This window comes from Diabrotica undecimpunctata, chromosome 1 (genome assembly GCF_040954645.1).
Source record: "Diabrotica undecimpunctata isolate CICGRU chromosome 1, icDiaUnde3, whole genome shotgun sequence".
Classification (NCBI taxonomy): Eukaryota; Metazoa; Arthropoda; class Insecta; order Coleoptera; family Chrysomelidae; genus Diabrotica; species Diabrotica undecimpunctata.
Window position 1 is genome coordinate 200,366,862 of NC_092803.1, and position 25,199 is coordinate 200,392,060.

Genomic DNA, 25,199 nt, shown 5'->3' on the forward strand with positions numbered 1-25,199 from the left:
TTTACAGTTTAATATAGTTGGAGTCGTCTAGGATCTTTTTTTGCAAATGAATATGGTCTATGATTTCTTTTGGATTAAAGTCAATGTTGCGATGAATGTTGGGTCACACCAAACCATTTAGTCTCTCCTTGTTCATCCTCGATCTGAGATGGGTCTTCACATGTCTTATAGTTGAGAATGATTCCTCTTAATCCCAATCTGCACTCGCTCTCCCGAGATGCAAGTGTCTTTACAGACTGTTGGTATTAAGATTGAGAAAAGAGAAGTAGTCTGCCTCCTAAGCAGAATTGTGGGATAAGGATAGGCTAGCAATACCGATAATTTCGCTACACCCAAACCAAATTACAATTACAATTACCGTTCATTGTTTAAAATGTGGGAAACTTACTGTTGCATAAATTAATAATTCAAATCAAGCATTCTGCGTAATTTAAAATAAGTACACAAAATGATAATTTATAGCAGTGATGTTTATTTACTGAAGTCGGAACAATGTTAAAACCTCAAAAAATAACAAACTAAATACAATAGGAAGACTAAAATGGGCAGGACATCTGGCAAGATCACAGCAGAACAACCCTCCTAGAAGAATCCTTATGTCACAACATGTGGGAAGTAGAAGTAGGGGTAGACCAAAACTCAGATGGAGGGATGTGTAGATGAGGATGGTAGACAAATAGGCGCAGCAAACTGGCAACAGTTGGCAATGGATAGAACTGACTGGCGTAATAAACTTGGGAAGGTCGAAGCTCTTTTATAGGGCTGTAGCACCAATGATGATGATGAAATACAATAGGGGGTCTAAAGCCCCGTAGACCCTCCTCCGCATCCGCACGTACTTCCGCGCATGGATGGCACACAGAATCGCAAAAGAATCCACATTTTTTATGTCCATGATTTAGTGGTCTATATTAGAACAATCAATATTATTCTTACGTTTAACTAAAACATAAGACTATAGAATCTAAACTTATTTATGGTCTTCAAATATAGGTATTTTTTAAAAACCCCTGAAATATAATAATTGTAGTAGACAAGAGAATCGTATTTTCCTTAAGTTATAATCATACACACATCAAATTTCTTACCCTTAGTTAGAACCAACCTATCGTAAATACTTGTAGGTCAAAAACCGTACACCACTGATGTTGAACGATAGTGACTAACATCTACCTACTTACCATCGGCTTATACCATTCATAAATGTTGTGAACAGGTGACCGTTTAGTCGTAAATATTGCAGTTCATACAAAGCTTGGGCATATAACGATAAAAATAACAATTCTGGTCAATAAAATTAACTGTCCGTCATCGCGGGACAACGTATTAAAATCCACACCAAGCTGGCTCGAAACAGTAAAAAAAAATAATAAAATAAAACAGGGAGGTAAGAAACACTACAGGTATTAAAGTGTTATGTTTCTTCATATTAATAAAACATATCGAATCTATGAATACACGATACAAATCAATTATAGTAGACGATTTACTGATAGTGTTCATTTGACTTATTATATACTAATATTCAGCACAGAGAAATAACACCAAATACAGTAGAACCTCTATATGTCACATATCGAGAGAGACACCAAAAAAGTTATACAGCTTTCGACTTTCGAATTTTGACTTGGGCAGATTTTGATTCGTCATAAAGAAGTTGAGGTTCATTCTTGCGAATTATGAGTTGCGTGAAATATATACAAATTCAAGTTGCAGAGGTAACCAACAACAGTCCAGTTGTTCTTTATCTATAGCATTTGCCATGTCTCAGCAGTCAGAAATCCATCATAGCACGTAAAAAAAAGTCCTCAAAGGATATTCCTGTTTCATATACCAGTGTATTTGACTGTGCAGGAGGTGAAATAGAAATATCTTCGGTTTCAGCTTCTGTTGAAGACGATAGAAAACCACAATGTACATAACAGATTTTTATAGTAATCGTAGTTACATTTCGTAAAGCTTTATCAGCCATTCACATGAATTGCAATACATCTATAAATGGTAGAATTCTTTTTTTCTTTCATCATTCTTCTTTTCCATTTAATGACTTGAAGTACTTAATGATACCTTGATCCATAGGCTGTAATTTTGATGTGGCATTGGCGCAGATATTTCATTTTAACTGCTTTTATTTGTGGACTATCATAATGGTCTGTACAATTATCAACGAATAACAAGATTTTGATGTATAATGAATAACAAATATTCCTTGCTGCGCTTCCCGCCATGGCAATTATCGTTTTTAAAAGCTAGAGTCTTATCAGAAAGACGTTTGAAAAACAGTTCCGTTTCCTTAGCATTGAAGATATTGTCAGGTTCGTAATCATGTAAAAAATCTTTAAATTCACTTTTCCATTGTTTACAGTTTCCAATGTTGACACTTGCACTTCCCCCACAAACTTTTTAAAAGCAAGTTCATGTCTTCTTTTGAACTTTTCTAGCTATCCATTACTGGTCCTAAAATTAGCCAATAACTTATACTATATTTTCGCCTTTTCTTGTAAAACTGATTCACTAAATCTGATATTTTGGCCACAAACTTTTTAAAACCAAGTTCCTGTCTTCTTTTGAACTTTTCTAGCTATCCATTACTGGTCCTGAAATTAGCCAATAACTTACTTATACTACATTTTCGCTTTTTTTTGTAAAAGTGGTTCACTAAAACTGATATTTTGGCCCCAGCACTGTTTAAACCATTTAAATCAACACTTCTCCTGCAATTCGTCGTCTTTTGCAGCACAAATTTTGATCATTTTGATTTTTTTTCATGATGTGTGATTTATTTTTTATTATTGTTGACAGAATACTAATTAGTAGACCAAATTGTTAGGCAACTTCTTTTTTATTTGGATAGCTCTTCACAGTTTCAAGCACTTCTAACATTTTAGCGAGATTTAAAGTTATCAGTTTACGTTTTACAACACTCATTTTTTTTTAATTATTTAGAATTGGCGCATCAACCATTAAAGGTTATTAGCGGGTTTTACAGATTTTACAGTAACAAAATATACTAATTACAAATTAAATTACAAATTAACTATAAAATTTTATGTAATAAACGTATGTCTTTAAGGAATTTGATTCTATTTGATATGCTACAATTTAAAATCATGATAAAAAAGATTCTAACAGCGCAACCCGTGGGAATGAGTAGACGGGGTAGACCAAAGCTGAGGTGGATGGATGGGGTAACACAAGATGCGGAAAATGCAAGCAAGGGACAGAACAGAATGGCGTAGAAAGCTTGAGAAGGTCGAAGCCCTCTAAGGGCTGTAGCACCAAGATGATGATGATGACAGTTTAAAATATCTTTAAGTTTATTTGTTTCTTCTGGTATGTTGTTGATGGCTCTTTCGTAGGAATAAAGAGGGCATTCAATCAATATATGCTGGTCAGTTATTGGACATTCACAGTAGGAACATTCAGGTGGTAGTTCTTTTGTTGCCTGTCATCTGCTGTCTTCTATTTTCTGGAAAGTGCAGTTTGGTGCCAATCCTAGTTAACATTTAACATTTTTAGGTTTAGCCGTAGTAGAATTCTACATTTGTTGCCAATTTTTTTACACAATGCTGGTTAATATTGAGCTGGATATCACTGAATGGAATTGTTGTCATTATTTCAGTTTGCTCGTTCAGCAAACAGCTTTGTTTGCCAATTTATTTACTTTTTCATTTCCTGGGATACTCGGTACCCAAAAAAATTTAACTTTTGTATGTCTGTTTTGTAGGTGGTAAAGTGCCAATTGTATTTGTTGCAGGATAGCTCTTAAGCTCTGAAGAACAGAAAAAGAGTCAGTGATGAGAAGAAAGTTTGAGCTTACATGACTCTTACATACGACTAATGTCTTTAAAATTGCAATTGCTTCTCCCTTAAAAATGCTGCAGAATTGAGGGAAACGAATTGCTTATTCAGTATTTCCCAGTATAAAGGCCGCTGCATGTCCTTTTTGAGTTCTTGATGCATCAGTAAAAATCTTGATATAGCCAGTGTATTCTGATATCTGTTCTTGATATAGTTTAGATTAGATTAATCATTATAGGATTTGTGCTACTCTTTGGATAGAACCAAACTACTCTTAACAATGTTTCACTTGTCAACAAATAACTTGCTCCGCTAAAGTCAAAAGAAATCAAAAATAATTTATTTAAACACAAGCAAGCACGTGTTAAGTAAATTTCTCAACTAGTAATCCGATTTATCGTATACTCGTTAATTATTTTCTAATAAAAAATGGTGTACTTACGTTGTCAGCAAATTCTTAATGTCGATAACTTATTTTTCTTCGAACTATAGAGGTATGTAATAACTTATATCGATGATAACAAATAATCAAGTTGAAGGTACAGTTTGTACAATAAAACATTGCTTAATTCGTAAAACAGAGGTCCAAATTAATTTTTCGCATTATAGAGGACAAATGGCTTACGGGGAATCACTGATTATTTCGACTAAAAGAGAGTTATGATTTCCAGTAATGGAGATTTTGAAGTTTGAAGGGAAGGGACATTTTTTCGAGTTTTATAGGTTTTTGACTTATCGATGGTTGACTTAAAGAGGTTACATTGTACATACAAAACCATTTTGCAAATAAGCGAAGAAGAACAGAAAAGGCAAAGCATCACATTCCTATATTCAATTTTAATTTCAATTCAAAAGCTTGAGTTAATTATTATTGATCTTCCAGTAGGGATCAATTAATAAGCATTCATCGAGACGTAAAACGTTATTTTTGACTATACCGGCCTACTTGATTTCAATCTTAATATATTCAAAAACCAAAAGACAATTTTAAATACTTGGGAGTCCAAATAACATCAAAAGCAGGAAGTACACGCGAAGAAATACACTCCAGGATTGGCCAAACAAGATCAGCCACCAGACAGCTACACGGACTATTATGGAATAAAAAAATAACAAAAAAAAATAAAAGAAGAATTTATAAAACAATAATAGAAATTATTGGGTTGTACGGCGCCGAACTCTGGGAAATAAACCAAAGAAACAAATCAAAAATTAAGGCCATGGAAATGAACTACTTGAGACGATGTTGCCAGCTCACTAGACTTGATAGGGTGAGAAACGAAGATATTCGGAGAGAAATGGAAATCGAGCTAGACATAATAGACACAATCGAAGCCAAAAGACTTAACTGGTATGGACACCTTCAGAGAATGCCTGAAAATAGATGGACAAAAAAAATAGAAGAATGGACTCCGCCAACTAGAAGAAAACGAGGTAGACCAAGACGATCCTGGAGAGACGATGTCGACGATGCAATGACCGCCAGAGATCTAACAACTGAAGATTGCTTCGACAGAAAACGCTGGTAATTAGGATGCGAGAAGCGGCGCCAGCTGTAGCAGACTCGCTTGTTATATATATTATATACATATTCAATTACAAGACGTAAAATTGCTATTGCTTTTGAATTATTTCTCTACCTAGCATGTGATTCGAACCTTCAACCTAGTAATCTACACATTTCAAAGTTTGTTTGCCAACGCACTGAACCATCGATTCGATCTTCATACCTGATCGACCTACAAAAGACAGCAAAGAAAGAAATAATTATATAAACACAATACTGGGACGTAAGAATCTTGTAGAAATAAGGGTTCATGTAAGTATGCGATATCATTAAAGTAATGTCAGAGTGAATAGGACTGTATCAATAAGTTTGGTTTAAAACCATTGACATTAGTAATTAAATGCAATAAAAACAATAGTTAAATTAGTTAGTTGTGTGAGTTGTAGATTGACAAACTCCAGTTCTACAGTTTGGATGTAGAAATAATTTTTTCGAGTAGCGCTTATGGTTCTTGGTTAGTAATCCAATTGCATCGACATTTTGCCGTATAATTTAATACTTTCAAGTATGTTTTTTAATGTAAACCCAACCACTGTTTGGTTTTGCGGTTAGTTACGCAAGTACTACAAAAGTTCGCTCAAGATAAACTGACTAATCCGAAAACGTTCTGAACTTTATTAGAATTTATTATAATTTTTTAATTTAATTTTTTAAATAAATATACCACATACAACAAAAGTTTTCTACTTCGAAGTTCAAGTTTTTTAATTATAGATGTCCTATTTTTTAAAATACGCGGCTTACAGGCATATAAAAACCAGCAAAGTAAATCTGTTGCGATTTTTAGTAAATTTTGAGAAGGAAATAAGTTCTAAAAGCTTATTTTTAGACTTTAAACAATCCATAGGCATGTTTTAGTGTGTGTGTGTGTGTGTGTGTGAGAAAGAGAGATGGCATTAGACAAAAAATCTTTTTGCCACAGAAAATTGTTATAAGGATTTTTAATTTTTATTTTAGAATCGTTTATAAACTTAATTAGAATATTATATATAGATTTGTCAGAATAAGATAACAGATTGCTGATGTTAACTGGTAGGCTAATATTCAGAATAATTAAACCTAAATATAGACTTCGAGTCTGTTCCCTATGATAAGGACAATCGAAAAATAGTAATTTGTTAAATTTTCTGTCAAAAGTAAACCTATTTTGTGAACCATGGTTGTATTAAACGATCTGTATGTTATTAGACGTTTGTTGGCTAACATTTGCCTACGTATGTGTAAAGGCGGTTCCTGGGCTTCTGCTAGAACTGCTTGGTTTGGCGAAGACATCATAGCTCCTAGACAAATTTTTATTGATTTAAATTGTATTCTGTCAAGAGTTAGTAGATTTGTTTTGCATGTTGAACCGTAAAGAATACAACCGTAATCCAGAATGGATCGTATGTAGGATCTATAAAACATTAAAGAGATATTTTGATCTGCACCCCATCTTTTTTTAGAAACGAAACGCAGAAGGTTAATTCCACGTTCGGAATTTTTGTTTTACGTACTTTATATGGCTGGACCATAAGAGTTTTTTATCATGGATCATGCCTGGATACTTATACTCTTCTGCTAAGGGGAAATTATAATCACCTATCTGGCATTTGCCTGTGACTTTTTGTCTACGTCTAGTGAAACATACAATCGAAGATTTTTCTTGTGATATACTAAAACTCATTTGTTTCACCCACTTATCTATGTTACTAAAGCTAAGTTTCTGATTCAACATACAATCTTCATAGGATTTATGGCTGGTATATAAACATATATCGTCTGCATATTAAATTATTTTGCATTTTTTATCCATCAAACCATGCAGATCTGCAGTATAAACATTAAATAATAAAGGACTTAGAATTGAGCCTTGTGGGAGACCGTTATATAATATTCTTGAACCGTGTAATACATTTCTATGGTCCCGTAAGTATATTTTTCTATTCACATACAAATTTATTATATTTACAGATAATCTTTTATCAATACCACACGCCACCATTTTTGAATATAATATATCCAAATCAACCACGTCATATGCACCCTTTAAATCTAGAAACAAACATAGCATAAATTCGTTTTTTGAGAAACAGATTTGTATATCCGTAACTAAATGCATGAGACCATCAATGGTACCTCGACCTCTACGAAATCCACACAAGGCATGTTTTAGGAAATCATATTATGTTTTAAACACAAAGTTTTCTTTTTCTGTACACAAATTATTTAGTAATCTTGTGTAATCTGTATTATAATGTATCCCTACCTACTCTTTTTAGATACCTACATTATAAAAAATATATTCTCTTTGTAATCAACTATATATTTTATTTACATTTAATACGAATGCTTACTTCAATATTATTCATATATCCATATCGTAACTGTGAACATTGTTCATACATATTCATAAATTCCTAACAAACAGAAGTTTCGACCGAACCTCCATTTATGATGTCAACATAGCAAATGCTTCGAATTTCTCCACTCACCGATCGCGAACAATAAAGCGCTACGCAGTTGCCACTTTTAACAGTAAAATGTATTTTACAGTTAAACCGTAACTTGTCAATGTATACATTCACTAGTAAATGTATACATTGACGTCAAATATTAAGTACAGCGTTAATTAAATAGAAGAATAGTACTAAGATAAAACTATGTGTTAAAATTGTTTTTTGTGAATATTTAACTAAGTATAATTACCTATATTTCTTGTTCTCGCTGTAAATTTTTATATTTCTATATGATTTTGATTCGCTTGGTAGATTTTAAACAAGCAATTACCGGTTTATTAAAAGGAGACCTAATAAAATACATTAAAGTGAAGATTTCCCAATGAAACTTATTAGGCTAACGAAAATTGTAACTTTCAAAGAAGAATCGAGCTTAATCGAATTGGATCGAATCGTTTTGAATACTTCTCTGTATATTACAATTCCCGGCAACAACTTTTAGTTCTAGCGCCAAAAATAAAGCACACTATTGAACTTCTTCTTCTTAGAGTGCCGTCTCCCTACGGAGTTTGGCAATCATAATGGCTATTTTTATTTTTGAACTTGCTGCTCTAAACAAATCAATCGATTTGCATTGATACCAATCACGTAGATTCTTCAACCATGAGTTCTGCGTTTGGCCAACAGATCTTCTCCTTGAATCTCTCCCTGTTTCAAAATTTCATATTTTGGTTCCCTCATCACGTGGCCTAGGTATTCCAGTTTCTGGTTTGTAAAGTGGTGATTAGTTCTGTTTCTTTACCAACCCTCTTCAGTACTTCTTTATTAGTAATTCTATCAGTCCATGATACTTTTAATACTCTGCGGTATAACCAGAGTTCGAAAGCCTTGATACTTTTTAAATTGCATTTTTTTAATGTCCAAGTCTCAGCTCCATATAATAATATTGAAAATATATAACAGCGAATAGTACGTAGTCTGATCTCCAAATTTAGATTTTTGCATGTTAGGAGTTGCTTCATTCGTATAAATGCTGATCTGGCAATCTCTATTCGCCTGTTTATTTCTGCAGTATGATCATTGGTTTCATTGATCAAAGTTCCCAAGTACTGATATTTTTCTACTTGTTCTATCACGTTTCCATTGATTTTCAATAGGTGATGTATATTTTGTGGTCTTTTTGAAATTAGCATGTACATGGTTTTATTAGCGTTTATAGTAATTCCCATCTCAGCACTATTCAAACTTAAGCTTTCGATAAGATGTTGTAGATCTTCTATACTCGTTGCTATGATCACAGTGAGGTCTGCATATCTAAGTTGTTAATTAATTTTCCGTTAACGGTAACTCCCGCTTGGATATTATTGAGCGTGTTTTGGAAAATTTCTTCAGAATATAAGTTAAACAAAAGTCGCGACAAAACACATCCCTGTCTAACTCCTCTACAGATCTTCATATCTTCTGAGTGTTGAATATCTATCAATTTGAACTATGGCACTTTGGTTCCAATATAATGTTTGCACTATATTTAGGATTTTACTGTCAATGCGCTTGTTCATAAGTATTGATATTAGTTTTTCATGTCTTACTTTATTGAAAGCTTTTTCGTAGTCAACAAAGCACAAGTGTAGATCAACGCTGAATCCTTCTCGAGTATCCATTCCATTTCGGAACCCGAACTGCGTCTCGCTAATATCCTCCTCTATCCTTTCGTATATTCTCTTATGTATTACTTTCAGCAGTACTTTTAAAGTATGACTCATGAGGCTCAGTGTTCGATAATCAGAGCACTCTTTTGCTGCTTGTTTTTTAGGGATGGTTATAAATGTTGACTTCAGACACTCTTGTGGTATTATTCCCGTATCTTATACCGTGTTGAATAAATCTGCCAATACTTCCAAGTTATCCTCTTCCAATAGTTTTAACAGTTCTACTGGTATTTCATCTAATTCAGCTGCCTTATTGTCTTAAGAGTTTTTAATAGCATATTTGATTTTATCTATCGTGATCTTCTGTCTCTCTAAAGGATTTAATTCTTGCATTTTCTGTATTTCACCTCTTTCATCTTGGAAAAGTTCTCTAACGTACTCCTCCCATCTTCTTAATTTCTCTGGTAAATCTACTAGTAGTACTCCTTTTTTGTCTTTTATGTGTCCTTGCTGTCTATTTCGACCCATTCCAGTGACTTCTCTTAGTTTTTTGTACATATTCCTCATATCATATTTTGTTTCTAGTTCATCTATCTCTTTACATTGTTGTATCAAAGAGATTTCCTTAGCTGTTTTGATTTTTTACTTAATTATTCGTTGTATTTCTTTATACTTCTGTAGATCTTTTCCTATACATTTTCTTCTTTCTTCCATCTGTAATAGTATTTCTTCTGTCATCCATTGTTTTTTAGCCTCTGGCCTATGTTGTATCAAACTTTCTTGAGCTGGTTTCAGTAATGTGTGTTTTTTATATTATACCACTTTTTATTTATATCCATAATTTGTTTGTTGTCAGTTAGTGTTTTTTGCATATTAACATTCACATTATTTTTTAATTCGTTTTTTATTTCTTCGTTTTTTAGCATTCTTACATTAAATTTTGGTTGTTGTTTTCTTAGTTCAATTCTTTTTAATTTTATTTTCACGTCAGCAATTAACGGATTATGGTCTGAGCTAACATCTGCTCCAGGATAAGTTTTAACTGAGATTACAGAGTTTTTATATCTGCTATTTACGAGTATAAAGTCTATCTGGTTTCTGACAATGTGGTTTTCTGTATGTGAAGGAGACGTCTATGTATATAGTCTTCTCTTAGGCAGCTGACACCAAGTATTGGCGTTAGCATATTCTTTTCTTGGCAGAATTCTATGAGCCTTTCGCCTCTCTCGTTTCTAGTTCCTAATCCGAACTGTCCAACTATATTTTCAACTGTACCTACTCCAATTTTTCCATTAAAGTGTCCTAAAATGTAAGTAATATCTTAAGATTTTGTTAACTTGATTGTATTGTGCAATTCTGAATAAAACTTTTCGATCTCATCTTCGGTCTTATCAGCTGTGGGAGCATAGACTTGGATCATATTAATATTACAGTTCTGTGCTTGAATTTTTAGCATTATTATTCTTTCTGAGACTTTAATCACACCCAGCTCTTATTTTCTAATAGTGTTCCTTATGATGGAAGCTACTCCGCAGAACACGCAATGATTAATATGATTGGTAGAGCTCGTCCTTACTATCTGAAAAACAAGAAAGTCACCAAGCTTAGTCATAAGAGTAGTAACGTCTTCGAGGCTTATGACTATGTGGGATTAAAAAAAAGTGATACCTAAAATTTGTAGGCTGCGAAAACAACAAGTTTCTTTGTTTTGCGTTGTGAGGAACATGTCGTGTTCAAACGAGACGACGATATCCATACACGAGTCCGTTGGCAGCGCCTGCAAATGGTAATCTAAAGAATAATATTTTAAAAACGACAAATAAGTGCCACAATGTGGTTTGGATAATTTTTCTCTTTTTGACGTGTAAAGTAAGCCGTTTCATTTGTTAAGTTGTCTTTCTAACTAATACTAGTATAACTCAAGCAAGAAACCTTAAGAAAAACATATTTAGGGAAACAGGGGGATAAAGATAAATAAACATATAATTAAAAAAAAGAAGTAGAAGTAGTAGAAGTAGAAGTTGATAAAGGGACTTATATCTTGTTCATGAAGTAGTTATCAATAAAGACAATCAGACAGAGATACGTAGTGATTAAAAATCACAATGTTTTCAGTCACCTGGACGTTAAAGAATGTATTTTAAAGTTACTTTATGTTGCTAATGTTTTTGCTAGATAACAGTACATCAGAATCATCGATCAGTCGGAAAGAATCTAAAAATAAAAGATGCATAAAATTCCTTGAATTGAAAATCCTACAAAAATACAAATAATTGGCTACAAATTGCACAAAACCATGAAGAATGGGACTTCACTGGGTAAAGTCTAGGTCCAATATGAAACTTATTTATTAGTTTTACTAGAAACATAGGAGAAATGAAAATAAAATACACAATTTAGGAGGCCAGGGAAATTCTACCTTGTTTAAATGTATTTTTATGGGACAAAACATGTCAAATAAAATTAGGAAACATGTAAGAAGAAAGCTAGTACTAGAAATCTTAAGTTAGAATCGTCTGTCTGTTATGAAATAAAAACAAGATTAACCACCGTTGAAATGGACTATTTAAATAATGTCAACAATTTTGGATAGAACGTAAATGATAGCGATAAGAAAAATGCATATCAATGATGTTTCGTTGGACACCCGAACGAAAGAAGTGAGATAGACAAAGACGAGTTTGGAACGAGGAAATTGAATACGTATTTCGTCAGAATTGTGACGTCTTCGAGGCTTATGAATGTGTGGGATTAAAAAAAAGTGATACAGCTGAACGCTTAATCGACTTGTGTCGGCAAAAAGAGATAGTTATTATGAGGACATGGTTTTAACTCCCAAAGAGTAGATTACACATATATTACCAAATACGAATCATCAAGATCAAGAAGAATATTTCTCGTAATTACTAAAGCACCGTGAATTGTCTGTCTGTATCTCTATTGAGCTATCCAGTGCTGCAGTTTCAACAATAAGGACAGCTACAAGATTATTAACCTCTACCAGAAGAAGGGTAGTTTTCCGTAAGAAAAAGAAAGAAGGGTAGCAATATCTAGCTATAGATCCCAAGTACATTTATATTTTAGTATCGATTTTATTAAATATATACCTAGATATTATAAAAATGACTGCATATAGGGTAACGAAACTATTATTAATTTGGACAAACATGCAATAGCTGTGTAATGCTTATTACTAAGAAATCAATATTAAATCGTAGCTGCATACTACAGCATATTGTACGTAAATGTGCTGCATTTCATGTTTAATAAAAAAGCCTAATACTGTTTTTTTTTAAGATTTATCGACAAATAATGTAAATAAGCAAAATGATTTATATACCCATATTAAAGTATTACGTTCCCAGATTAGCAGCGGCTTTTGGCAACGTTGTTTTAATAATCAGCGCTAACAGACAGTACGGTTAACGGTGACGAACGCGCGTGCGTTCATGCCACCTAAACAAGTGAAGTTCGCGGTCGTCTATGTAAACGGCGGAGTTGCTAAGCAACACGTTACCTAAATCTTGTTCTGCAATAATGATTGGTGGCATAGAGGCAATGGCTGCCGCGCAGTGTACTCCGTTTACGCACCCCATCAACAGACTCTTTACCGAGCGGTAGACGAGAAAGATAGACTTCCTTTTATATAAATCAAATATAAGCAAGAGAGACATGAAATAAGTAATTTGTAAATTAGTTGCGGATGTGTCAGAGTTAATGGAGACAAGCTGTTGACGCTTGATAAATTTTATATAGATTTTTAATAAACATGATAATAATACTTTGTTTTTCGTTATAAAATGTCAAATACTGGGCGAACATTTACTGCCTTTGTGAAACACGTTATGCGAAGATGCGTTAGAGTATCTTCTAACAGTTCTGGACTACGTAGATAATTTGGTAGGACTACATAGAGATCGTGGGGAAAAATGAAAAAACAAACAAATCCACCAAAAACAGTTGAATTTTTGTATAAAAAACTTAATTAACTTTTTTAAATGTATTTAGAAACCGAGAATAAATAAATGGTGTTAATTAAAAAGGACGACAAAAATTTGCCTGCTAAATGGTCGCTGACAAAGAGTCGTGACATTTCAAAAAGGTAAACACAGAAATAACACTTAAAAGCGAACCCCAGACAAGAAATAGAGATAGAACATGTAATAAGTGAACACATTTACTTTTTTCACACACTTGTACAAAATTTATGTCCCATTTCCAGTGGTTGTAAACTACTCGTACTCGTAGTAACGTATATTGATAGTTGGCGACACTAAATGTCTCTCTTCATAATTGTCAGAATGTCATTAGACAGACTTCATACTTGTCAATATACTTGTAAGAATGTAGTGGTTAATAAACGTGTCAAAAATAAATGAATATTTTAATAATCTTTTACACAATATAAAACATGGCGTTGCAACCCAATAAAATACCTGCGCAATTTAATATAAGACACGAGGTAGATGACGGAGCTTTTACAAACTTTCAAAAATTTTATCCTTGATGATAATTGTTGTTGATGATGTCATCTGGTAGTAATTCCAAACCAATTGAAATTAAGAGTGCAATCATATTGAATTTCCGGGTGGACACGGCCTATAACTATTTAATACGGTCAATTTGAGTGAAGGAAATGCAAACAAGCCCCAAGAAATAACTAATCCTTTTTTTTAAACAGAGCTTCAATCAATGCTAGAAATGTCTAACTATTTGAGACAATTAATTCCTAATATGTCTACAAAATGCAGTCCTTTAAGAGAAATACTTCATAAAAATACTGCTTGGTTTTGGACAAATAAACATAAAGAATCAGTAAATATACTTAATATAATAGTATCAAAGCCAACTTATTTTATTTGATAATAATCAATTTTATTTGATTTAAATAAACGTATTAGAATTTATTGTGATACATCAAAAGATGGATCAGGCTGTGGTCTAAATAAAAATAAAATACCTGTTTTATTTGTCTCAAGAAGTATGTCATTAACAGGATCATCTTGTTCACAAATTGAAAACGTAATCTTAAGTTGACTATTTGCTTATAAGAAGTTCAATATTTAGTATATATATAACAAGCGAGTCTTCTACAGCTGGCGCCGCTTCTCGCATCCTAATTTCCAGCGTTTTCTGTCGAAGCAATCTTCAGTTGTTAGATCTCTGGCGGTCATTGCATCGTCGACATCGTCTCTCCAGGATCGTCTTGGTCTACCTCGTTTTCTTCTAGTTAGCGGAGTCCATTCTTCTATTTTTTTTTTTGGCCATCTATTTTCAGGCATTCTCTGAAGGTGTCCATACCAGTTAAGTCTTTTGGCTTCGATTGTGTCTATTATGTCTAGATCGATTTCCATTTCTCTCCTAATATCTTCGTTTCTCACCCTATCAAGTCTAGTGAGCTGGCAACATCGTCTCCAGTAGTTCGTTTCCATGGCCTTAATTTTTGATTTGTTTCTTTGGTTTATTTCCCAGAGTTCGGCACCGCACAGCCCAATACTTTCTATTTTTGTTTTATAAATTCTTCTTTTATTTTCTTTTGTTATTTTTTTATTCCATAATAGTCCGTGTAGCTGTCTGGTGGCTGATCTTACTTGGCCAATCCTGGAGTGTATTTCTTCGTTACTTCCTGCTCTTGATGTTATTTGGACTCCCAAGTATTTAAAATTGTCTTTTGGTTTTATAGTTCCCGTTTCGATTTGTAGGCTTTCTGGTTTTTCTCCTACAACTAAGTACTCAGTTTTTTGTATACCTATTAATTGTGAGGCCCCATTTGGTATACTCATCTTCCAGTTTTCTAAGCATGTAGCCTACGTCACTCTCATATTTAGTTTATGGTAGAAAAATTATTGCTTTTTACGATTATAAACCACTAGTTTCCTTAATGAATAAAAATATTTCACTTTTATCCTCAAAACGACTTGAAGAAATGAGACTAAAACTATTAACATAATTATGATCTATAATTACATCTTCCTCCAATGTTAAATTATAACTTCTCTCAATGATGTGGTAAAAGTGGTAAAAAATTTTGTGTTAAAGATGATCTCAATAAAAAAAAATTTTAAAATGAGAATTTTTGTGAGAATTTATACTTTTTACAAACTACGTACAAATTTAGTGTTGTGTATATAAAAAAAACAACGGTTATTCAAACATACTAAAAGTTTAAGGAATATCCCCATAAAAAAAACCGAAACGCAACACTGCACTAAGTACCAATATACAGAGAAAATAAAAATAATGACAAATATATTTCTTTTTTCACTATCAAAAAAATATTTAGCATTGCGATTGAATCTGCTGTGACTGGTTATAAAAAAAGTAAAAAATTACGAGGAATTCTGCTTTCTAACCTTTTTCTCTGCTCTTAAGATCAAGAATGACGCCGGAACAAAAATTCGTTCTTAACGAGAATGAATGGAAAATCATACTTAGTGGATTATTTTTTAACGCATAGTATAAAGTTTTGCCAATCAATAATCTATCTCTATTCAGAACTCCGCAATTATTCTAAAATTTCTATGAGCGGAACAGAAAAAAAAAACGATTTGAAATGCGAGACAGTAAATAAATCTTCCTGGAAGTGGCACTTGACTAATATAAAGAAACTCGTGAAGTTTGTATACGTTTAATATTTTAAAACGCAAACATATAGAAACTACATCGATTTTTATTAAATACACGGTAAAAAGCAAATGCTACAACCTTACTAAGAAACAAAAAATGATTTGAGAGAACGTTTTACCATATACTTACCTGATAGACGCCAAAAAGTGTGGAAAAGGCCTAGAAAATGCTAGGCCCAATGTTACTTCTCTCCTCAAGTACAGTTTGGTGGTGGAGAAGTAATGGCAAGGGGCGACAAATTCTACAGATCTTGTTAGGTTAGAGGGAGGTAGCGTTAATGCTGATAGGTACATAAGGGAATATCTGGAAGAACATGTGGTAAAGTTTGTTTAGCAGTAAATTGTTGACTTCAATTAGTATCGACTATAAATATCCTGGCTTAACCGATAATAGTATAAAAGGCCTGGTTTCAGGTAACATTTACGACCGCTCAAATTGAAGTCAACCATTTTCTGCTAAACAAACTTTACCTTATGTGCATTTTGTAGGTAAAACTTTTCTCCTAATGCAGTATAATACTTTGCTGCACATAAACAGAGTAACAACGCAATAGTTTATAGATGTTGGTATTCGGTTACTAGCCTCCTAGGAGTCCAGACCTTAACCTCATAGAGCATTTGTAAGGCACCTTGGGAAAAGTAGATAGACAAAATTATGGCGAGTTTGAAACTGTGGTAGGTTTAAACAGGCGCTGGTAAACAAATACCGCAAAACGAGATCTCTATGCTTTGATCCAAGCTGTGCCATAAAGGATGAGGGCTATTATTAAAGCTCTAGGAAAAAATACTCCGTTTAATATCAATATTTTAGAATTATTTGATGATTTCAATTTAAAAAATTTAATATTACTCCGGAATAAACAAATTTTGTAAATTTTTATTTGTTATAAAATAAATCAAGATTTTGGAACTTGTTTCTTATTTTATGGTTTGTTATTAAACATTCAGGATAGCCTTGATGATTTCCAATCTCGGATAGGAGTAGCACAAGAAGAAGAAGAAGATTAAACATTCAATAAAAACGATTTATTAAAATTTAAGTTTTTTTATCCTTTTTAATTTTACAACTTAGTGTCCTGCTAATTTTGCGCAGCAGTGTATATTATAACTAGAAATAATTAGGTTAAATTTAAATAAATTAATAAATGGGTATAACGACTCAAACATTAGGACCACACAAACAATTAGCCAGCAGATAAGTAAAAAATAGATTCATAAATCACATAAAATGTCAAGTTTTAGTTTGATGATAAAATAACTACCTAATTATTTGATACAAACCTAATTTAGTTCTTAATTTAGAATTAATAATTGATAAAAGTGGGCGCAAACAACAACAACAACCTGTTTTAAACGAGAAGCAAACAAAAATAGCCCAGACATAAATAATTAAATGATATAGAAATATATATACAATACAAGAAAAAGTATATAATTAAAAATACAGGATAAAATTAGGGGAGGTCTAGCTAAAGATAATTAGTGCAGCATCGTTATAATCATTCAATATAACGATTTATTTTGTGTTGAGTTTAGAAGATGAATAAAATAAATAGAAAGTAACAAATTAATGGAATACTGTTAGATTATATGTTTAGATTCATATTCGTCTTCTTGGTAAAGAGCAAGCAATGGCAATTATTAAGAAGACTAGGCTCGGTTGAAGATAATGGTTAAGTGATGGAAAACTCACTTCAAATGCAGTCGTATAGACAAAAATGATGCTGATCGCTTGAGTCACTCTAATTTAACAGTGGTCCCAGAAAACAAAACGTTTACAAAATCTTTTTTGTTATTCCTTAATTGAAGTTATGAGTATAGTTAAGGAAATTAAACAGTATATTCACCGTTTTGCATGCATATTTGTCAATACTAATGCTATGTTTAAAGTACTGTTTTAGGGCACTTAACCGAAGATTATGAAATATATATCCACTACTGCATTCTGAATTAAAATGGAAGACTAAAAAACAGTAAGCAAAACGTCAAAATTGAGAAAAGTTGCAAAAATCAGCAGCCAAGGTTTTGAATTTTGTTCTGCGCGAGATATATAAAGCCATCGATAACAAAGATAGCAATATTGATACGTTTGAAGGAGACATAGTAAAAATAAATTACAAAAGACAATGCAAGGTGTCCACAAGGAGATCGCAACCAGTTAACATACTTTTTTTTCTCTTTATTAAAAGTCACGTTGTTTTTATTTTTTAATCATTACGAATCTTCATTATGTACAAGAATAAAGTCAAAAAGCATCTACCGCATGTATTCTATGGTGTATTGGAATTTTGTCTAACTAACAGATACTTCCTAGTTAGACAGACACCAAGAGAAATGCACTAACCTGTACCCAATTGAATCAAGTGTACCCCAAGGCAGTGTTATTGGACCTGTGCATACTCAACGAGAGTAAATACATTTGCGGATGATACTGTAATATTATTATCACATCAAAATGCAGACAATGCTACGAAAAACCTACAGAATTGTCTCAACAAGATCGAACTTTGGTTGAATAAATGGAAAATGAAAGCAAATGATGCTAAATCCAAACACGTAATCTTTACAATGAAAAGGGATACCTGCCCGCCGGTCACAATGAATGGTATACACTATGCAGCTTCAACAAACGAATCACGTAAGGTACCTTAGGCCTTAGATCGACGTATGATATGGATATTACATATTTTTACAAAACGTAAACTTCTTCTTCATCTTAGCCTTCTGTTGTCCATGTTTGAACATAGGCTTCTCCCAACTCCTTCCATCGGTCTCTATCCTGAGCAACATATTTCCAATTTGTTCCGGCTATTCTTTTAATGTCATCAACCCATCTCATCTGTGGTCTTCCTCTTGGTCGTTTTCTTTCGTAAGGTCTCCAATGTTGTATTGTAGTATTCCAACGTTGGTCTTTTTGTCTAGCAGTGTGGCCCGCGAAGCTCCATTTAAGTTTGGCAATTTTTGTTACTATGTCCTCGACTTTTGTTTTGGTCGTTCCCCTTTTTATCTGACAGTCGTATACCTAACATTGCTTTTTACCATTGTTCTTTCTGTTGTGGCTAGTTTATTCATGTTTGCCTTGGTTGGGGTCCAGGTTTGACATCCATATGTCATGATAGGAAGGATGCATTGGTTGAACACTTTGCTCCTCAAGTATTGGGGTATTTTGCGGTTCTTAAGTTTCCAACTAAGTTTTCCAAATCCTACCCATGCTAGCCTTGCTCTTCTAGTAATTTCTGCTGTTTGGTTCTCTTTGTCAAGTCTCAGGATTTGGCCTAGGTAGATATATTCCTGGATTTGTTCTATCTCACTGCCATTTATAGTTATACGTCTGGGGTCATCTGTGTTTGTCATTATTTTTGTTTTTTTCGTATTCATTTTTAGGCAGAAGTATTGGTAGCTGACTGCTAGTTCCCCCATCATAATTTGCAGTTTCTCGAATGTGCTCGCTATAATCACTATGTCGTCAACAAATCTGAGGTGGTTTAACTTGTTGCCAATAAAACGTAAACAATTGGGATAAAAACTGGACCAAATTTACCAACTGTCTGATTGGTAGGTAGTAAATCCAGACTAAAAATAGAAAATAAACTAATTGACAAATCAGTCGTAAAGAGGGTATGTACACGGAATAGAACTCTAAAATTCTTCAAAGATTTTAAAATAAGATTCTGTGCATAATAACAGATTTACTGTCACTGTCACTGCCAAATCGTAAAATTTGTCAAATAAATTATTCTGTTCAAGCTCAGAAGATGGCTTCACATGCTAGCAAAGAACTAAAAGCAATAATTATAAAGAAATTAGAAGATGGTTGGTCCTTATCTGCCGTAGCGAACTATTTTAACGTAAGCGGAACAACAGTTTTTAATATTAATAAAAGATGGAGAGAACAAGAAACTCTCGAAAGAAAGCAAGGTTCTGGAAAACCAAAAATGTCTACCGTTCATGAAGATCGTACGTTTTTGGAGAGATTAGAAGAGAATTCTTTTGAAGATGTGAAAACTGCAAGAATTATGTCACAGTTTCCGAGAAGAAAGACAACAATTTGGCGCAGAATTAAAGCATCGCGTCTTAGGTACCGAACTGTAGCATAAAACAAGCTCTTACACCACAACAGAAGCAATCAAGACCTATATTTGTTTTAAATTATCAGCTACAAAATCAAGTTTTTTGGGACAGGGTAATATTTACTGATGAGAAAATTTTTCAATCTTCTAAAAAGTGCAAAATTGGGGTGTATAGACCAGATAATAATAGATTTAATCCTCTATCATCATCATTCTTGCTTTAATATATTGTTGAGTTAAGTCGTGTGTTTTATTCCTTAATAATAATAAAAATAATAACAACAGCCCTATTTTATGTAAAAACTATCATTTATATACTCTTTATAAAATGCAGGAATTCAATTATAATAACGTGCTAGTGCGTGAGTTAAACGAAACCACAGGTGAAGTGCATCATTTAAAACGATTCAATCCAGCGGACTTGAGTAATAGATCTAGCTAAATAATATTGACATGTTCAATAATAGTATAGTAAGCTAATATTAAAGGTATTTTCTCGCTGAAGAAAATTCCTAAATTTCTTTAACAATATTTATCAAAAAATTTGACTTCGCAAAATATCCAGTAAATTTTGTATTAATTTAAAACTGCTTTGTTTCAGATCGTCCTCAATTCCATGCATCGGTATCAGCCTCGGATTCATATAGTTAAATGGCGGGAGCATTCCGGGCCCATAAACGATCTGGAAGCCGAACAGTACAGAACCTTTATATTTCCCGAAACTGTGTTCACAGCCGTAACGGCGTATCAAAATCAGCTCATCACAAAATTAAAAATTGATTCTAATCCGTTCGCGAAAGGATTTAGGGACTCTTCGAGACTGACGGATTTTGATAGGTAAGTTGGTATCAGAATTACTCTTTTATTAAATAAATAAGATTATTAAAACAAATGAATGTAAATTGTATTTTTCATTACAATCAATTATAGTTTAATCCCATATAAAATACTATTTAACTTAAACATGTCACCAAAAAACAGTTTCCGAACCTCTTTTCACTTTAATATCCCATTCATTATTATTTCTAAATCGTCCATACTTCTATTTCGAAGTGATTATAGTGTTATTTAAAAAAAACTCTTTTCCATTCTTGATATTGATGTTGTTTCGACTATTAAGTTCCTTATTCTTAATATAGATCTTTTTATTCTATATTACATCCAAATTCAACTTTAATTAATTTAGTTTTTTGGAATGAATTACCTATAATGTAATATGAATACATCATTTATTCTGGAGGACAACGCCCGTTAACCTATCTCTGCCAACGTGTGCCTCTCGATATTTCTTGAGCTGATGCCCTGAATTGTAACAGGATATCAAAATCAGCTCATCACTAAATTGAAAATCCATTGGAACCCATTCGCCATGAGCTTCAGGGATTTCTCTCGATTCAACGACTTTGACGGGTACGGATTTATGGTATTTTACAAGTTATGAGAGGGCTGTTCCTAGTAGGATCTGAATATATTCTCGTCATTGCTGAGATGAAATTTGTCGTTATATGGTGATATTACACGAGGTTTCTTGTGTTCTCTAATACGCAGTTAAATAAAAGTAAACAACTTACAGTGAAGTAAAAAACTTCTAGTGTAAAATGGTATAAATTTAAAATCAGCGTTATAATAAATTAAAATTATTTAAACTGATTTAAATTTTAGAACATGTTTGGTTTTATTATACCATCATCAGTCAATAGATAGTTACTCATTGAAACTAGCCACTTAAAAAGGTGTAATACCGTGTAAATTACATATTAAATGTATTAAAAATTAAAATTAAAGCGACATGAGATCGAAGTTAAAAGATTTTACTTTAAGAGAACATCCTGAATCCTACTTGAAACAATGACTACACGTATGTCCTCATGAAGATATCAGCGAACTGTTAATGGTAATTTTTTGGTAATTTTTTTTATTATCGTTCACTTGAAGCACCGATTCTAATTATTTCTTCCTTCACAGTACTGTATTATCAAGGAGCTGTAGTGCTTTTTCATTGTGATGGAAGTGAACTCGCTTCTAGTGCTTTATTGTGTACCTTTTGATGTCTTCTTTGACTGCTCAGATTTATATGAAGGTATTAGGCATTATGAGCATCAGGACCAATCAGGACTTTGTTTTGGAGTACTTGTGTTACGTTATATTAATATTACTATTAGCTGCATATCCCCATGATTTTATGCTACATATCCAAAATCTTTTCTTTTTTATGTTTCATTTCAGTTGAGTAACTAAGATGATACCCAGACAGTTTGCTGTAGCTTATCTGAGAATAGTGCAATTATTTATATTAAGTTTTGTTTTTTTATTTTCTCAAAAGGTAAACTCAACATGTAATGATTTATTTTCATTCAATTTTACCTTCGACCAATCTTTCCTCTCGTTTGTTTTGTTGGAAGCTTCTTGAATATTTCGACAATTTCTGTGATATTTCGACCAACTGTCAGAATTGCTTTTACTAGAGAAAGTGGTCACCTTCATATGTTGTTCTTGAGATATATGAGGACTGTATAGTAAATAGAGTATTGGTCCCAAAATGCTACCTTGTGATAAGCCTGCGTTTTTTATTCTTTTTTCTTAGCATTCTACCGTCTATTTTTGGTCCTAGGCCTCTCCTTACTATTAATATCGATCTCTATTCTGAGCAACATACTTCTAATTTGTTCCGATTCTTTTAATGTTTTTTCTAGTTGAACTATGACATCTGCGTTTTCACATATATTATGTATTAGTTCCTTATATCTGGAATCGATTCTAGAGTTATTAATAGCTGGTTCTATGGCCCACATCTCGATATTATCAAAAGCCTTTTCAGAGTCTACTAATGCAAGAAATACGGGTAGTTGGTATTCATTTGCCTTCTCTATCAATGTTCTCATTGGCAGCAGATGGTCTGATGTACTATATCCTTTGCGGAAGCCAGCCTGTTCTATAGATTGGTAATTATCCATTTTGTAAGTCAACCGGTTGTTAATAATTCTCATAAAAAGTTTATACACTTAACTAAGGTCTATAACACTTTAGGTCACATTTGTTTTCTTTTTTGTATAATGAATATGTCTAGACTCTTGTTCCAGTCTTAAGGGATTTTGGATCCTGGATTTCCAATCGTGTCGTGGAGTTTTGTCAGCCCTTCTGAAGCTCTTTCTATTTCGAATTCCTCTATATTAGGTACCTCTAATCCCACGTTTTTTATGATTCTTTTATCGTTTAATATGCCAGAATGTGTCAAATGTTTGCAAAATATCAGTGAATATGAGGTTTTTTCCCTTTAGTTTCTCAAATAGTTTTAAAAAATTTTGGTGAAAATTAATATTGATCCGTAAGAGGAGACTTTATTTAGTGGACTTTTTGACATTGGAATCAATATTACCTTAGACGTGGTCCAAGCAATTGATACGCAATTAAGACAAAATGAGTCATTTATTTATTTTACTTTTTTTGGTAATTTTATGTTCATAACTTTATGATACAGCGACCGTATTAGTTTTCTGTGAAAAGCTCATTTATAAGAAATCCATGGTTATATTGTATACTTTTCCAGCTGTATATCAGTAAGATTTAGCTCTAAATCCAGGTTTTTCGGATATTAGGTTCTAGTCAATGATGACAGAGGTTCGACTAATCATCATTCATCTATAAACTTTAAAAATGTCACACAATAAAGAAACTGGTCGAAAAGTTAGTTTTAGCTCCAGTTAGCACTTTGGCTTAATAATATAACTAGTCTGGATTGGCGTCATAGCTTAAGTGTTTAAAAGTTTTTTTACGCATGATCTGTATCAAAGTTTTTGATCTCTTTCATCATTATACCATCCAAGCCAGCTGATTTACCAGTTTTCATTAAAGATTCAGTACTAGGAAAGAAAATCAGTACTAGGTGTAGTTCAAATCTCAGAAAGAATAATATTGCTAAAAATGCAAGTACAAAGTTATAAAATTATTTTAAATTAATAAATTATTGAAAATAATAAGATCGAAGATATATCGAATTTTTTTATTCAGAATTGCACAATACACTGAAGTTAACAAAGTATAGAGATATAACGTACATTTTAGGAGACTTTAGGAGAGACATGAATTATATCGTTTAGAGAGACAGAAGATCACGATAGATGAAATCAAATATGCTATCAAAAACTCTAAGGATAATCAGGCAGTTAGATTAGATGAAATATCTGTAGAACTGTTAAAACTAGTGGAAGATGATAACTTGTAAGTATTGGCAGATTTGTTCAACATGGTGTACGATACGAGAATAATACCACAAGATTGTTTGAAGTCAGCGTTTTTAACTATCCCTAAAAAACAAGCAGCAAAAGAGTGCTCTGTTAGAAGAGAAGTTTAATGAGATGCAGTACGGGTTCCGAAATGGAATGGGTACTTGAGAAGGACTATTTGCCATCAACATACTGATTTATCGATGTTGCGATGTAAACGTTGACCTAAACTTGTGCTTTGTTGACTACGAAAAAGCTTTTGATAGAGTAAGACATGAAAAACTAATATAAATACTTATGAATAAGCACATTGACAGTCAAATTATAAAGATAATCCGAACATTATATTGGATCCAAAGAGCCGTAGTTCAAGTTGATGGGCAACAGTCAGAAGAAATGAAGATCTGTAGAGGAGTTAGACAGGGATACGTTTTATCGCCATTTCTGCTTAACTTTTATTTTAAAGACATTTTCAAATACACGTTTAAAAATATTAAAGCGAGAGTTATCTAGAATGAAAAATTAATTAACAGCTTACTATATAATCAGATAACATGGTAATCATTGCAACGAGCATAGAAGACCTACAATATCTAAGCGAAAGCTTAAGTATGAATAGTGCTGAGATGAGAATTACTATAAGCATTAAAAAAACGAAATATATGCTAATTACAAAAAGACCACATATATTGGCAATAAATGGTAACGTGATAGAACAAGTAGGAAAATATCAGTACATACTTGGGAACTTTGATCAATGAAACCAATTATCATACCGAAGAAATAAACACGCGAATTGAGAATACCACATCAGCATTTATACAAATG

General features: G+C 32.8%; 1 protein-coding gene across 1 annotated transcript in view; it reads left to right on the forward strand.

Moving 5' to 3' along the window:
- The window catches only part of LOC140432858 (T-box transcription factor TBX20-like), a 185,727-nt gene that overhangs the window by 141,122 nt on the left and 19,406 nt on the right, over window positions 1–25,199 (forward strand). The window contains exon 4 of the mRNA XM_072520998.1: window positions 20,750–20,985. Coding sequence (XP_072377099.1) covers window positions 20,750–20,985 — 236 coding nt within the window. The remainder of the gene's footprint in view (window positions 1–20,749; window positions 20,986–25,199) is intronic.